Source organism: Rhopalosiphum maidis, chromosome 2, assembly GCF_003676215.2.
Source record: "Rhopalosiphum maidis isolate BTI-1 chromosome 2, ASM367621v3, whole genome shotgun sequence".
Taxonomy (NCBI): domain Eukaryota; kingdom Metazoa; phylum Arthropoda; class Insecta; order Hemiptera; family Aphididae; genus Rhopalosiphum; species Rhopalosiphum maidis.
In genome coordinates, this window is record NC_040878.1 from 21,775,224 (window position 1) to 21,792,345 (window position 17,122).

Sequence of the window (17,122 nt, forward strand, 5' to 3'; positions counted from 1 at the left end):
GCATTAGTACATTAATATTATTATTACCCATTATTTTATCATCAACAAGATACGACGTATTTCAATATTATGCAGCGTCGAACATCAACGGTATTATTTATTAATACTTGTAGTTCGATTATGAATTTATAAACGTATAGTGTTATGACATAAGCACCTACTATTATTATTATTATTATTATTATTATATGCTTATATGAATCCTTGTCAAAAAATTACATTTTACAGTACAACAGCACCGAGACATTTTATAATTGTTATTTGTTGCAATAATTATTAAATGCAGTCAATACAATTTAATTCTTTACAGACAAATAATAAGAGTTCCTCACTTCGTCTTCAGTGCCACAGCTAACCTAATGCTTATAAAGTATAATCCTTGGAGGAAAAGTGCTTGAACCCCACTAAAAATCCATATATTAACCAAATAAAATCCACTAGAGCTCTGACCCGACAAGGTCACAACCAGACAACTTGATAGTTATATCTTATATCTCATATTAATAATACATTATTATATATATAATAAATAGGTAGTAGTTATCGGTTGAGGGAGCAACCAAACATATTCAAAGGCATCCAATTAACAGATGCTTATTTAGAGTACCTGCAAATAGTTGTTATTTCAAGCGCGGATACAAGGGGTCCATGGGAGCGATGCCCCCTCCCCTCAAATCACGAAAAAAATCAATTTACTTAATTAATATGTCAAACGATGAAAAAAATTAAAATTTTATAGTTTAGGATCTTATATTTAGTTTTTATTTACATTAAATAATAATAAATACATTGCTTAGCGGATAGTTTTATTTATACTTCTGTAATTTCCAATTATGCCGACTGACGACGCTACGGATGCCAAACGAAGTATCAGAATTTTTTTTTTTTCATAACCCTAAGTATGTACTTAAGAAGATGGTGTGATTTAAAATTAGATATATCTTGTCGTTGAATACATATTAAAAATTATAATTTAGTAAAATTATTGAGTTCTCGACACGTTGTATTGCCGCGCAAACCAATTTTTTTCATTATTATTTAAAGTCTGTATCTCTTTAAAAAATTAGTGATTGAGTGTGAGACCCACACCATTTTATAAATAATAATAGATGTATTTTAGTCAACTTTTTTCACACACAAATACATATTGTAATAATAATTATTTATTAATGCACAGACAATCGTATAGATAACATTTACAATGAAAATTTCTTCAAACAAACATTGAATATTTCGAATCAATAAATACAAATTTAACCAAATATGTCAAATATTTTTCATAAACAAAAAGAAAATTAGATTTTGCTTTATAATTATTGTTGGTTTATTAATATTCAATAGTTTTTTAATAGTTTTTACTAATTGTTCTTAAATAGTGTTCTTTTCAATGCACCTACCTAATTTTTTTTATTAATTTTTAGTTGTAAGTTAATTCCTTTAAAAATTAAAGAAATATTTATAGTTATAGCATTGATAATGTATATAATAAAATTAAAATAATATATATCGTACATATAATTGATGGTAATAATTATATACAAATGCCCCCCCCCTAATAATTACTCTGGATCCGCGCCTGTGTTATTCATCAATCATCAAAATATAAAAACGTATTATTTTCTTAAAACATTATTAAATTTAATTTATCATATACTTATTGTGCCCCAAGGCCCAAGAGTATAGATTGTATATTACAAAAATATAAAATGAATTTATTCATAATTTTAAAAATAAATATTTCATAAGTTGTTTAAGTTTTGAATTAAATACACGATAATTATATACAATGAGCGTTATTGACGTTATTGTACATTTATATTTATATTATAGCACATTATAGTTATTAGCATAACAACACTGTATACAAAGTGTACATCTTCATGACTTCATGTATGACGTCATCACTAAATAATATTTTAAAATTGTATTTTATTATATTTAGTGGTGACATCGTATTATGATGATTTATAATAGCCAATAGGTAACACTGAATTAAAATATTTGTACAAAATCAAATGTGTCAAGCGATTCACACATTTTTAATTTACAATAATGCCTATTAGATATTCTGGTTATCTAAAATGAATATGACAATATTCAGTCGGAAATGAATGTATAGTTAAAAACAGTATTACACAACTGGTAACCCGTCGAAAATGGAATAAATCAGGGGTGTATTTATGAGGGTGGCTAACGTGGCTACAGCCCTCCCCCACAAAACGCAACGGAACCTTTTTAAAAATGAAGTTTTATATACAACGTTTAACGTTATTACAATATTTTTATATAGAAAAAGAAAAGAAAAGTTAACGGTTTTCCCAAAAATAATAAACCCTAATATATAGGTACCTCTTAAGTCTTAATCGATAATCCCCTAAACTATTAAAGTAAGAATCTAGCTAATAAAAAAAAATGAAATCAATATACTTACATATTACTACTGAATTAATAATTATTTAATAGGCATAATATGACGATAAGTTTAATACCGTTTATAAACTTATAATTAACTAAATTAACGTGTGACTAATATTTTGCCAATAAAAACATTATATCTAAATACCTAAACCTAATGGCTTATTGGCTATTGCTTATTCTAACCAATATCAAAGTTTAGCTGATTGAATACAAGGCTTATAGATTATAAATCTATAATCTATAAACCTTGATGATGTAATACGTTAGTAAGACAAAGATAATGCATGCGGGTATGGCGTCGCGTCATCTTAAGTCAGTGATATATTTATTATTCATAGAAGAATTAGCCCCCAACTACCACTGTTTTTCCATCATACTATAGATTATGTTAGGTATATATATATATATATTTATATCAAAGTGTATTGTTAATTGTTATCCCTAGTTCTTACAATAGTACAATCCTACTATTGCAGTTTTACCATAAACCATGAAGACTATTGAAGACTGCATAAAGTATAGAATATGTTTAAAATGTATAAAATCAAAAAATAGGGGTTATAAGTTATAACTTGGGTTTTAATTTTTAAATAAGTTATGTAAAATATTAAATTTTTAAAATGCTCGTAACTCACTTTAAAATTAAAATATCAATGAAACAATGAAAATTGAAAGTCTATTAGATGCCCTAGATATTATTATTACCTTTAAGTTTTATAATAGCTAAATTGACTTTAATATTAAAGCTAACAGTAAAAAATTGATTCCGCAATTTCCGTTAAACGCAAATTTGCTGTTTAGCATTCGTACGACGGAAACAACACACGCTGATAAAACGTCCTCTTAATTCAATTATATTTCAGTCCATGTTGCAGAGGGATAAGAATATTTTTTGGAAGTGGAGAGAGTAAATTATTTTTGAAAATGAATTTGGGTAGGTAAATAGATTTAAAATAGACTTCAGTCTAAAAATAAAACTGATAAATGTGGATTTCAAAACAAACAGAAAGCGCCATTAATTAAAGAGGTATTAAGTATAAATTTAAGAATCAAACAAAATAAATTTAGAAACATATAATGAAAAAATGTAAAGAACTGTTTATTCATAGGCATACTGGCATACTGCATAGATACCCTTACTAAAGTCGTACATTTTATACCTATAATATTATGAATAATTTTATTAAACATAAATTTGTTTTTTAATTTATATTTGTTGATTGTAAGTTGAACTAAAAATGTCATTATTTAACACTTCAATACTAAGATATAGTTAAAAAGAGAAATGATTAGACAATAAAGTGCATCAATTATTTTTTTAATTAATTAGGTACCTATTTAAATAATGTTTATAAGTGAAAAATTAATTTGAGTACTCAAAATGAAATTTGTATCCAAATTATACCTAACTCACACACACATTTATATTTAAGATCTACTTTTCTTCAAATTAATGGTAAAAAAATAAAATATTTTTTTAATTTAAAATATAAAATAAAACAATAATAAAATCTTAGAGGTAGATCAAGAATTTAATAATGGTAATATTTCACCAAATTTAGCTTCAATTTTAAAATTTACACAGTCATCGGCTCTAGTTGGTCCTATATTTACTACAGCAACAGGTTTATTAGCAGATTTTGTTTCCAAAACTATTCTATAGCCGGAATATACAAATAGAGATGAACCCATAACCAAGAGTGAATCACATTCTTCCACAAAATCATTCACCCTCTGCACGCGTTGTTTTGGAATATTGTCTCCAAAAAAAACAATGCGTGGAATTAATAAATTTCCTTCACATTTTGGACATTCTGGAACCTTGAATCCGCTAATTTCTTCCTATTGAATCATAAATAATAAAAATATGTATTATAACAGAGGTTATAATCTATAATCCATTTTTTAATATACCTTATAAATTATAATAGTAATAGGGGATATTTTTATACCGTACAGTAAAGAAATTTATTTAATATTGTTATAAATTTAATTTTTGTATTCATTATTTTCTATGAAAATTACAAACTATTTAAGAAATCTAAATGCAATTTAATTGAACATTTCTTTATCACAAATGAATCATATAGTTTAAAATAATCAAATTGTTACATATGAGTACAATATGACATTTTATTATTTTCTAAAAGAAAAAATAAGCATAATGCATGTAATTAGAAAGTAAAAATACAAATATAAAATATTTAAAAAAATTTTTCCTTACTGGAGTAAGTTCAACATCACCATCAGGCCTGATACTGTATAATTCTTTAATGGAAACTTGGGGGTTTAAACTTGATAAAACATCTTGAAATCGATGTCTATCAATTTCATAACCACATTTTAAGCAATGTACAACATAAGCAGTACCATGCAATTCAAGAATATTCTTACTTCCTGCTTTTGTATGCAAGTTATCAACATTTTGAGTAATAATATGAACAATTTTATTATTATCTTCCAATTTCTTTAAAAACTTATGTGCATAATTAGGTGACATTGATGAAAATCTAGGCCATCCCACGTAATTTCTAGCCCAATAACGTAAACGAACTTTTGGATCTTTAACAAATTGTTGATATATTACTGGTCGACTTTTACTTGTCGCATACAATCCAACATCAGCAGAACGATAATCAGGTATACCACTTTCAGTTGATATTCCTGCACCTGTGTTAAACAAATATAATATTACAATAACTAAATCATCCATTTATGATACACTCTACCAGTTAATACAAGAATTTTTTTGTGTTCTTTAATAAACCGATTAAGAGTATTTACATCTGATGATTGTACAGGCTTATGTTTTGGTACAAAATTAGAGTTGAATCTAAAAATTAAATTTGTACTTGAATTTAAAATCACTTTACCGCATGTTTTAAAAATCATTATATTAAAATTAAAATTTTACAGAAAAAGTAACAATATGGTATAGATATATATTTTAATAGACTTTGAGTTATCACTTGATTTTCGAATGCAATATTTTAAATTTCAGATTATCAATTAGCCAACAAAATAAAAATACTAAGTTCAAACTTCAAAAATTAATAATATTTAATTTTACTTTACTACTGTAGTAAATATAGTACCTATTTACTATTTATATAAAATAAAGATCAGTAGTATTATCACAGAATAGGTTATTTATCAAGGTTTATAGATTATATAATCTATAAACCTTAGTTATCTATTGTGTAATACGTTCATAAACATATTACAATATGTCCATGAACATATGCAACATCAATAATGTTCATGAATATGTCTATGAATACCACGGTCCGTGGCTTCGACTGAATATAGTGATATAGATGTTATATTTTTTTTACTTTGTTGACTGTACACCACGATTTAAATCGTGCTGTACACTGTAGTTCGTTATCATCTTATCAAATTCACTAGTTCACTACTTCAATCTTCAATACTTTTTTATTCATCGAAATCATTTTTAAATGATTTTAGATTTACTTTTATAATTTATTATTAATAACAGTTTTATTCATTCCTAGATTATTTTTTGTCTTATTTTCATTCTTATACATTTGTTTACATTATTTAAAATCTATTAATATTTATATTTTATACTTGAATGTCTCAATAAATCATGTATAATAGTTCAACAGCTGTAAGTTCAGTAATGGGGCTAATGTCACATTTGACTGCTTCTGATCTCAAAGAAATACTAAATGATGATAGTAAATTTGAAATTTACGCTAAAGAACTAAAACCGGTAAGTAATTATAATTGAGATTAATTACCTACAGTAATTTAAAGTTGATTAATATTTAAAAAATTATGAATTTTTAGAACAATGAAAAAGATACTGAAAAAGAAATGTTAATAGTAAGTAATCAATCTTTGGCTGAATTTAATCTTACTAAAGAACCAGATTTAGTTAGTGGCAAAGAAAGATTATGTGAAATGTATGAAGAAGCGGAAAAACTATATAAAAGTGTTACAGAAAAAGTAAATACTTTAAGTAAGTATAATTATCTTAACACTAAGATAAACATAATAAATATAAGTATAACACAACTACTAATATACAATTCTTATACAACATTAATTATTAATATAATCTCAGTAACAAGCCTATAGGTAACCTAGGTGTTGTTTCTTCGTTTTGTAGTATGGTAATATACCAATTTTTGTTATTTACATTTGATACACAATTTGTTAAATAATTTATTAAATATTTAATTTTTTTACTATATGTTTTTGTTTCAATTTAATTGATTTTTATAATAGATTATCTAGGATAAATTTGTACATATATGCAATAATGCAAGGTTATGAGTAACAGGCGTATCACTGTCTTTACTGTAAAAGTAAAACAAATGTTTAATTTTACTTTATAAGTACAAAAGGTATAAAGAAAAATACTCTTTTTAATATTTACTCTTATATGATAAATTTATAAATTACTTATAATGTTGATGCGTTAAAGTTTTAAGTAAACAGTTTAAATTCCAAAGTATCTCATGTACAAAACATGTTTAATATACCTATAAATTATAATTACAATAATGCAATTGTACACATAAGACATAACTTCTTGTTGCAATAGATTATTAGGTTAATCTCTAATATTTTTACTTTAAAAAAAATAATATATTGGTAATTAAAAATTCCAATTAAATTAATTTTAATTAAGTACAATTTATCCAAATAAAATGTTAATTTAGAGTGTTACCTTTATATTTTTTTTTATCTTGTAGTGTTAGTTAACTTATATAATATGTAAGTAAGACTTCTATGAAATAAACTTTAAAGCAATTCAAATATATGTTATATTGCATAAAACCACAAAACTTAAGTTAAGGTACTTTGAAACTTAAAAACACTATAATTTACAAAAAAAATATCTAAATTTATAGAACAAATAACTTAAATTTAACTTTACTACCAGTATAATAAACTATAAATAGTAACATAGACACAAGTATTACTCGTTATAATATTCTACAACAATATATAATGTTTAGATTAATTTGTATTATATATATATATATATATTATAATTGTAATCCACGCGACCTATGCAGGGTTAAAAAAAATTGATTATAGTAGGTACTAGTCAATAAATGGAGAAAATACTGTAATTTTTGTTGCTCAACATTCATAATCATCAGTATTAAAAAATCTATATTTTTAATTGCATTTAGTAAAATAGCTTTTAATGCTAAGTTGTATGTTATGATACACTATTTTTTTTTTGTAGTTTATAGTCCCCCGTACCTTAAGAGGACATCATACTCCCATGTGTTGTCTCTGTCTTACAAACGTACATCATAGCAAATTTGTGTTCTGCAGAACACATTTAGTGAAATTAGCTTTAATATTAGAGTAAATTTACCTATTATCAAATTTTAAGTGAGTTATAGCTATGTTAAATATTACAACTTTAAAATGTTCATAACTCACTTTAAAATGATAGTATCATTAAAATCATATGACATTGCCTAGATAATATTCTTTTCTTTAAATTTGATAATAGGTAAATTTACTCTACTATTAAAGCTAACATCACAAAATGTGTTCTGCTGAACGTAAATTTGTCATAATGTACATTTGTAAAACAGAGACAACACATGCAGGTATGGCATCCTCTTAAACGTGGAAATAATTGAAAAAGAAGTGTATAAAAACCTAATTATTAATATTATTAACCAATTTATGAGTTATTTATTTAGTTTATTAAATACTGAATATTGCAAATTTAAATATACATATTTTTATCCAGTCTAACAAAATAATAGTAATCTAAAGTTAAAATCTTAAAATATTCAGTATATTTAAGAGTTAAAAATAAATTAACAAATGAATACATCTTTTTTTAAGTACCTATTTATCTTCTATTGAAATTGAAATCTATTTCTACTTAAATAATTAAATATTAAACTATTTATTTAATTATTTTTGCTGAATATTCTATAATAAGATATTCAAAATATTTTTTTAGAACAACACAAAGGTAGTATGAGTTCAGAGACTATATTAGCTTTGTTGCAAACTAAATCATGTGAAACTGAAGAAGAATCAGATGTAAGTATTAATTACACTGAACAGTAATAAAAAATATTTGAAAACATCTTTATTTTATGATTTCAGAAATTGGCTGAACAATTTTTAAGTGGTAATACTGATTTAGAAGGCTTTTTAGAAGAGTTCTTGAAGCGACGCAAGGATATGCACATGCGTAAAGCTAAAGCAGATAAAATGGCTGAATTGCTTAGTAGACGTAATAATTCCTACAGATCACCAATAAATAACATTCAACCAACAACAGCAGGATATCCACAACCTGGATACCCCAATTCATTTTATTTTCAACCTACTTCAATGCCATATCCAAATGTACCCATCAATATGCCTATGCCAGGCAATCAATTTATAAACAGACAATTTTAAAACACTATATATTAAATAAATAATTATATACAAAACAATAATGTTACATTTATTATTTTTATTATTAAAATATACATTTATAAATTTGAATTATGTATATAGAACAAAATACAATTATTAGAATGTTATTATTATTCATAAACTTTTATACCTTTTATTACCTTTACCAATTAATTAATCCTGGAATGTATTTATCAATCAATGATTGATAATATGGCTTCAATTCTTTTATATCTGGTATAACACCTCCTTTAGTATACAAATCAAACTTACTAAAAAAAAAATAATAAACATAATATATAAATTTATTCATTTTTTCTATAAATTCAGAGTAGCAAATAATTTCCTTATTACTTGAAACTAAAAGCTATAAATTTATTTTTTTCAAAATGTTCACATGACCATTACATAATAAAAAAATTACTTATTTTCCTTTAAATATATTTCTTTTCACACTAACAATTTACTGGTTCAAAAATATTAGTAGGTAATAGGTGTACTATATTTTTTAAGTTAATGTACACATGTAATGGTGCCTAATCTATATTTTATGTTATGGGGAAAAAATGCTGGTGTAGGACCCATCTACTAAAAAAATGGTATAGTTAGTTACGTTCGAATAGTACTTTATTTATTTCTAATTATATACATACAAGATACTACATAACAAAGTATTTTTTATTATCACCCACCCACCCATAAATAGTTCTGGGGAATTTTCCCCAATTCATACCCGTGTTTGGTGTCACGTTTACTAAAGTTTGAATCAATAAATATACAGTACCTATTTTATTAAACAAATGTTCAAAATACTGATTGTAGTAATTTATTATTATCTTTAGCATAGAATAAATGTTAGATATTAAATACTTATTCAATGTATTTATCATTTATTAAAAAAAAAAAACTAAAGTTTTTGATAATTGATAAAAATCTTATTAATAAAATATTTAAGTCTCATCTAAATATATACTTACTTAAATTCTAAGACCCATTTTTTCATTTCCAAATCATCTTCAGAACATAAAAAATCATAGTCACCACCTGAGTGCCATGGGTAAAATGAATGGAATCTACAACCCATTGAATATTATTATTAATTATAAAAAAAATTAATACCTATTCCTAGAATAAGTAAAATATGTAATAGATACATAAGTACCAAAAATAATTAATCAACTTAATTACCTAATCATATTAAGTCCTTCTTTAGGTATTGTTGTTTTGTTATGCACTAAGACTCTGTACAAATATTCATCATGTCCCCAAGACATTAAGATATTATCTAGTCCACAATTTTTCGAATAAATACCTAATGTTGTACTAAAAATATAATAATATATATTAATTTGGTATTCCATTAATTTTAATAAATTAAATATTAAAACTACTTGTATCTCGGATCATAGGTGTCTGGATTCCGGTTAAATGTGGTGTCTCTGTAAACTATAGAATTTGCCCATGCACATCCAACAGGAAATGTATCACCAACCACACTCCACTGAGGTTCACCTTTGAAAGCCATAACCTAAGTACAAGGGAAACCAAAAATATATGTTTGTGAATTGTGAGCAATAAAAATTATCCAAATAAGAATTTATGAAGGGTAGCGTTATTTCCTTTTTTAGCTTGGTACCTATTATAAAATATGTATTATTAGTCCTCTATTTTATCGTTTTGAATATTCACGTATTATTGACTATAGGTTTTATTTTTTTTTATCGATGATAAAATATAGTATTATTTAAATACACGTCAAAATGCGTTATAATTGTATAAAAGCACCTATATAGTTGTTACGCAGGGCCGGATTTACTTAAAAGGCACCCCTAGACTAATAAAAAACAAACGCCCCTACTCCTTGGAACATTATTTATTCAATAAGAGCTGAGAGTCCCCCTCCTTATTAATTTACCAATTTTATGGTTATACAAAAATATATAATGGATTAAATTAAAATTTTTCAGTCAACAATACAAATGAACAATAATTGATATTTTCGACTAATCAGTCAAGTTTTTGTACTGTAAATTACACTATATACTTCGTTACTTTGTACATGTTTTAAAAATGGAATCCAAATTTTACGAACATTTGAAAAAAGTTATCGAAACGAAAAAGACTAACAGACAACAGTATTTTTATTAGTAAATCTAAATATTATGAAATAATTAATTATTTAAAACAACTGAAGCAAGAGAAAAAACCAATTCAAAATTATAGAAAAGATAGTTCCAAAGAAATAATTGGTTTAACCACCAATCCTTTTTTCACTGTATTTACTTTTCTCTCACATAATGATTCGCAAAAATTTAAATATGACAATATTGTTTCTCTAGTTATATTTTTAAATTTTATATTTATTTCATATTCCATACGATTTCTACCACCGTGGCACCGTGCACAATAGATAAATGTATTTCATGTAAAATTTTAAATAACTCTTCATTATAAGCATATAATTTTACACAATTACCTTCTGCAGTTACCTACTGGCATAATTAATTTTTCGTCTCCTAGTACTGTCATTACGTCATATTTTTTCATTAATTTTGAATTGGTTTTGTTCTCTAGCTTCAGTTGTTTTAAATAATTAATTATTTCATAATATTTAAATTTACTAATAAAAGTACTGTTAGTCTTTTTCGTTTCGATAACTTTATTCAAATGTTTGTAAAATTTGGATTCCATTTTTAAAACATGTACAAAGTACAAAGTAATGAAGTATATAGTGTCGTTTATAAAAATAAAATGATGTACATACTTGTTAATTTGTTTTGTTATTCCGTCAAAATATTTGTAATATTATGATACAATAAAATTAATAATCATTGTTTAAAAAATAAATCAATACTATAAATAGGTATAAGGTAATAATTATAATTTATAATAATAACAAAAAATAATATTAGTTGGTTAAAAAATATTCGTGATTTACATTGCCTGGGCAGGACCACATTGACCATATTATGGTCAATGGTAAATGGTAATGGCACATTGCTTGTAACATAATATATATTTACAACAGCGAATTAATTGCAGTAGTTAATTATGTAGATACTCACTTTTCCTAAATCGTGTATCAAACCAACCAAATGAAACCAATCATGGTTTGGGTGAATGGCGCGTATACGCTCAGCATGTTTGAAATGCGTGAACAATATTAGGAATATCTACGTCAGGATCGCTTTCATCCACTAAATCGTTGAGGGATTCCAATGTTTCCATAATAGTAGCCTCAAATTTATCGAAAGACAACCATTCAGCCATTTTTTCTTCGTTACAAATGTGTCGGAAAATAAAACAATTATTAATTTTTATTGAGCCGAGAATTGACTACAGTATAATATTCAACTATTCCAATAGGTAATCTATTATTGTATATAAATGCAATCGTTATATTCTATTATTTCCTATATACAATATATCCACTATATAAATTTTACAAACAAGGTTCATTTTACCAATATAGATAATATTTTGTAAAAATTGTACATTTACGCAGTTATATATAACAAATTAATAAACGTTCGCATGCCCTATATTATAGTCTATATAGTAGGTTTAACGGGAATATTACATAAGTTATGATACATATTTGATATTAATAAATATTTTATAGGTACTTATGCAGTTGACAATAAATTATTATACTTTAAAAGTGACAAGTGTAAACAGTCATGACAATTATTGTATTAAACATTTCATTGACTACAGTACTGCACATTCAATTATTCAAATCACCAAGCCTTTTTATTGTTAGAAAATTAGAGAAATAAAAGATTCAAGCTGAATATTCACGTTTTTAAATTAAAAAACCAGGGAAATCGCTGTGCGTCTTTACTGTAGGTATAGGTTTTAAGTGTAGGTACACATATACGACCTCACCATTGAGTAGGTCACTATAATGGATGTGTTAAATTTGAATTCAGTGATAAATCATAATTTATACAAAAAAAATTCCTGAGCTGAAACTGATGGTTAGCTTCTATTTCTAATAATATTTTATTTTTTACTATTAGAAATTAGAATGCAGGAGTATACATTTTTATCAAATACATCGCATATACCAGGGGCAACCGGTCGATTGCAAACGATTTCAAAGTCGACCGTGTTAGAATTTATTTTTAGGCTACGCACACGAAAATTAATTATGATGGTAGTTAACAACATTATCGAAAATTTAGAAGTCGATCCTCAAAGGTGAAATATATTTTTAGTAGATCGCGACTAAAAAAAGTTTGGCCGCCCCTGGCATATACTATTATACTTTTACAACGATAATTATATTATTATTATGTATTATTGTTAATTATTTTTTAATATTTATTAATATTCAATAATCAATACTGACGTATAAGTAGATGCGTATAATATTATAGTATAGACGGTATAGTGGGTATCTACTTAGATTGCTTAAAATTAGTTCCAATAATTTAAAAAAAGACAATTGATGATGTGACGTACCTACCTATAATAAAAATACAATAAACGTATAGTAAATAATAATATATATAATAATGTCGAAAAGTTGTAAATCCCTAAGATTAATATTTTTTAAATTATAAATTATCAAATAATAAATTGTTATATTTTTATAAAACTACATCATGTATCAAATTTCATCAAAATTTGAACTAAAATGTCTATATAAAAATATATGTTTAAATTGTTGTAAAAATAATTTATGGCTTAAAGTATAAATGTTCCTCACACCTTTAAACCAAAAGTTCAAACTTTAATTATTGAAATTATTGAGTAAATATTCCCGTTATAATTCCATAGTTTTGAAAGTTATTGAGAATTTTTTACAATTGCTCTCCAAAAGTACCTATATACTAATTAAATCGAATGTAATATAAAAAAAAAATTAGTATATTATATATTTGAGATTGAATTTTTTTACTCGGTACCCTTTAGACCAATAATTTGCTTACTTACTTTTTACATAATCTATTGTTTGATTCGTATGCATCTCTGTATATGTGATCCTCACTCTTTCTTTAATAGGATCTTCGTGGTCTATGTTATAATCCCTGTATCGTCCAATAGGTTTGGAAGCAAATGTTGGCTCTGGTCTCATTAGTTCCGATACATCAAGCATAGCGATTCTATTTTTAACCTAAAATTGAATTTTTATTGATATTTAATTTTAATAGTAAATACCTACTAAGTATATTCTATTAATATGAATAATATGTTATGATTTAATATATATGTTTATGTAGAAAATATAATAAATTTTAAACATAAAACTCAAAGGTACATAAAAAGTATGTAGTGGTGAAATAAAAGAAAGAAAAATATACCATTTTATTTTAATTGATATACAAATTTTGACAATATAGCCAATAAGGTGGCCACCGATTAATAAATGTCTTGCGCGTTACAGCTAATGTGAATGGCTAAATAGGCACCGAGTTTTTAACTTATATACTTCCCAATAATTATTATTTTAACACCTTTATTATTTGTACTTTGGTACTAATCAGTAATCACGTCATTAGCATAAGCGATCGTAGGATAGGAATTGCATATCTAGTCACCTATAGACAGTAATAATAAATTAAATAAAAATATTAGTTAGGTAATATTTTATTGGACAAACAACTGATTTACAATTTATATCGATATTATAATTATATATATTTAATTGTACCTACATCAATAAGTAAATCATTATTCATTAATGAACTATATAGGTACGTACACGATAGGTAGAACACCATTTAGCATAGACCTATCTATACCTATATAATATAATTAATTGATTAAGCGATTCATTGTTTTTCTATACATTTATATAGTTACCTAGTTTATAATAATATTATATTTAGTGACTAATAATTAATATTACATTAAGATGGCGTAGACCATGTAGGTATTTACACATTTTTTCTAATCTATCTATTATTTAACTGTTTAGCATATGATATAGTATTATTATAAATCTATAATATATACACATCAACATTTTTATTTTTTTTTATCCATTTATATAGGTATGCGTATGGAAAATAATTATAAATGTAAAACAATTGTTATTGATCTGTATAATTATTCATAAAAATTACTTAGGGAATATTGTGTAAGAATATTATGTTTTATAGGACTCAATTTTTTTTTATGTAAAATGTTGATTTTAGTTAATAATTATAAACGCATAGCTACTAGAAGGTTATAAATAGATATTACTGAATATAGTAATTAGTAGTACATAACTATACCTATATTATTATTATTTAAATTTTTAAATTTTATACGTCCTTAAGGTACGATTATCGGTCTGCCGATATGACGCCAGCAAGTAAGTCAGTCGATGATGACTCCATCTTGTTATAAATAATATTACGCTGTAAATCTGTGGCCCAATTACTGTTAGGTACCTTTTAAAAATGTTATATATTTATATTTTTTTATTTTTTTTTTTTTTGTTTCAATACCCGGATAATAAAATTATAAGACATATAGTAATATAATAATATTGTATAGGTACAAAACATGTACAAAATCTATCAACATTTTTTAAAATATTTTGTTGACATAATATAGTTAAAATTAAACACCATTTTATTTAAAAATTATATTTTTATCTTTATGATTTTTCAAGTATTTTATTTTTTGGAATTACATCATACATTTTTAAATACATATCCTAATATGGAAAGTTTTTTTGAGTTTTTTGATACATAAAAAGTGAAATTCACTATTCAGACAAGTAGTTTAAAAGTTATAGGTTTATAAGTTAAAACTTTAAAGTATTTAAAGTTTGGATGGCGGAGTGAAGTAGTACCGAATACTCCATAAAATGTTAGTCTATTATTTCGTTCACTTATAAATTTTTAAATACTTATAAGTTAGGTATAATTTTTTTTCCATTTATTATATTTTAAATGTGTCAACATACTACATGTTATTACAAGTTTTTCATAATACAATTAAGAATTTATTTATTTATAATATATATTATTTATGGTATGGATATTCAGAAGATACGTGATGCGTGTGTGTAAATTTATTAAGGAATGAGATTGATGGTGAGTGGGATTTTGTTTATTAGGGATGTTACAGCAGCTAGAAGGGGATTTAGGATTAATTTTAATTCTGTAAGGAAATTGGTGACAATTAGCAGAGGTTGATCGGATAGTGGTGTGTTGAGTGTTCGCTGTAGCTTCGGCATACGAGGGTTTTTCTTTTGAATTTGATCTTATACCACTCCTATGAGGTGCAGATGGTACAGCATGAGTTTGAATATGTTGATTTCTTCTTTTTGTTGTTCCGGTTTTGGATTTTATACGGCTTAATATTTTTTTAAAGGTTTGGCATCCTTTATAATTAGCAATGTGGTTTTCACCATAGTTAGCACATTTTGCTGGTTCCTCCAGTTTTTTTGTGCAAGGTATAACTTAAAAACTACTTATCTGAATTTCTTTTTTTATGTGTCATTATATTCCAAAAAATATTTTGTTTCAAAATATAAAATTAAAAATGTATATCATTATTAAAAAAGTTAAAAGCTTAAAAAAAATATAGCGATAAAATATTTAAAAAAATTTATATTATTTCGGCTGGAAATCATGTAAAAAATATATTTTCAAAAACATTAATAGATTTTGAAATAATGAGTGTTCAATGATACAATAGTCACTCTGTATTTATGTAAATTATCATTAAAAAAATTTAATATAAAATTTTAAAAATTACAAATTAATTTCAAAGAGCCTCTGTTCCCCAAGCATTCTGCACGTGGTGTCCCTATAATCGTCTATAATATTGTAATAATATATATAAATGCTATCGATTTTTATAGATGTAAGTACTATATGTAGTATATGGTATCGTGGGCTAACATGAGCTCATAAGCTCAATAAATAAAAGGGCTATCAATTATTTGTTATTTTCTTTATTTTATAAATGATCAAACTATAATACCTAACTTTCGTTTTAAAGGCAATTTATTTTTTTCTTAAATTTGAAATGTAAATATTATTTTAATTTTTCTTTTTATTAAATACCTATATTATACATACACAGGAATGATATTATTTATTTCTAGTTAATGTATTATTATTAATATAATATATACTTATAAGTTTCTATTTAATTTAGTTAATAAGAATAAATGTGCGAGTATAAAATTATGGATAAATAACAAATTAACCAATTTAATATAAACACTTTATCCTATATGGCTATATACTCAAGCATACCTTTATCGACCTAATACAGAATAATACATTTTACTTAGTGCAATGAATTTTTAAAAACTTATTAATATAATTCACTA

At 24.8% G+C, this 17,122-nt stretch overlaps 3 protein-coding genes across 3 annotated transcripts; 1 reads left to right on the plus strand and 2 right to left on the minus strand.

The window, feature by feature from the left end:
• Nucleotides 1-3,929: 3,929 nt before the first annotated feature.
• LOC113550977 (NAD-dependent protein deacylase Sirt4) lies at nt 3,930-5,500 on the minus strand. Its single transcript, XM_026952955.1, has 3 exons — nt 5,148-5,500; nt 4,643-5,088; nt 3,930-4,260 (listed from the first exon to the last, which is right to left on the minus strand). Exons 1-3 carry the CDS (start codon nt 5,308-5,310, stop codon nt 3,943-3,945), a joined length of 927 nt encoding a protein of 308 aa, XP_026808756.1. The 5' UTR covers nt 5,311-5,500; the 3' UTR covers nt 3,930-3,942.
• A 148-nt stretch (nt 5,501-5,648) lies between these two features.
• On the plus strand, nt 5,649-8,897 carry LOC113550979 (vacuolar protein sorting-associated protein 37B). Its single transcript, XM_026952958.1, has 4 exons — nt 5,649-6,154; nt 6,232-6,403; nt 8,387-8,469; nt 8,536-8,897. Exons 1-4 carry the CDS (start codon nt 6,029-6,031, stop codon nt 8,833-8,835), a joined length of 681 nt encoding a protein of 226 aa, XP_026808759.1. The 5' UTR covers nt 5,649-6,028; the 3' UTR covers nt 8,836-8,897.
• A 56-nt stretch (nt 8,898-8,953) lies between these two features.
• Nucleotides 8,954-14,246, minus strand: LOC113550978 (inositol oxygenase). The gene is given in 8 exon segments (XM_026952956.1): nt 8,954-9,107; nt 9,813-9,908; nt 10,024-10,158; nt 10,227-10,363; nt 11,901-11,975; nt 11,977-12,110; nt 13,777-13,957; nt 14,145-14,246. Coding segments are annotated over 8 exon segments (870 nt in total). The 5' UTR covers nt 14,148-14,246; the 3' UTR covers nt 8,954-8,998.
• Between the last annotated feature and the right edge of the window lie 2,876 nt (nt 14,247-17,122).

Excerpts from the sequence above, each read along its gene's own strand:
- LOC113550979 (XM_026952958.1), top strand. The coding sequence starts at position 6,029 with ATGTATAATAGTTCAACAGCTGTAAGTTCAGTAATGGGGCTAATGTCA. Across the intron at positions 6,155-6,231 it reads ACGCTAAAGAACTAAAACCG|AACAATGAAAAAGATACTGA; the intron begins GTAAGTAATTAT and ends ATGAATTTTTAG. Across the intron at positions 6,404-8,386 it reads AGAAAAAGTAAATACTTTAA|AACAACACAAAGGTAGTATG; the intron begins GTAAGTATAATT and ends ATATTTTTTTAG.
- LOC113550977 (XM_026952955.1), bottom strand. The coding sequence starts at position 5,310 with ATGATTTTTAAAACATGCGGTAAAGTGATTTTAAATTCAAGTACAAAT. Across the intron at positions 5,089-5,147 it reads AAAAATTCTTGTATTAACTG|GTGCAGGAATATCAACTGAA; the intron begins GTAGAGTGTATC and ends TGTTTAACACAG. Across the intron at positions 4,261-4,642 it reads GTGATGTTGAACTTACTCCA|GAAGAAATTAGCGGATTCAA; the intron begins GTAAGGAAAAAT and ends ATGATTCAATAG.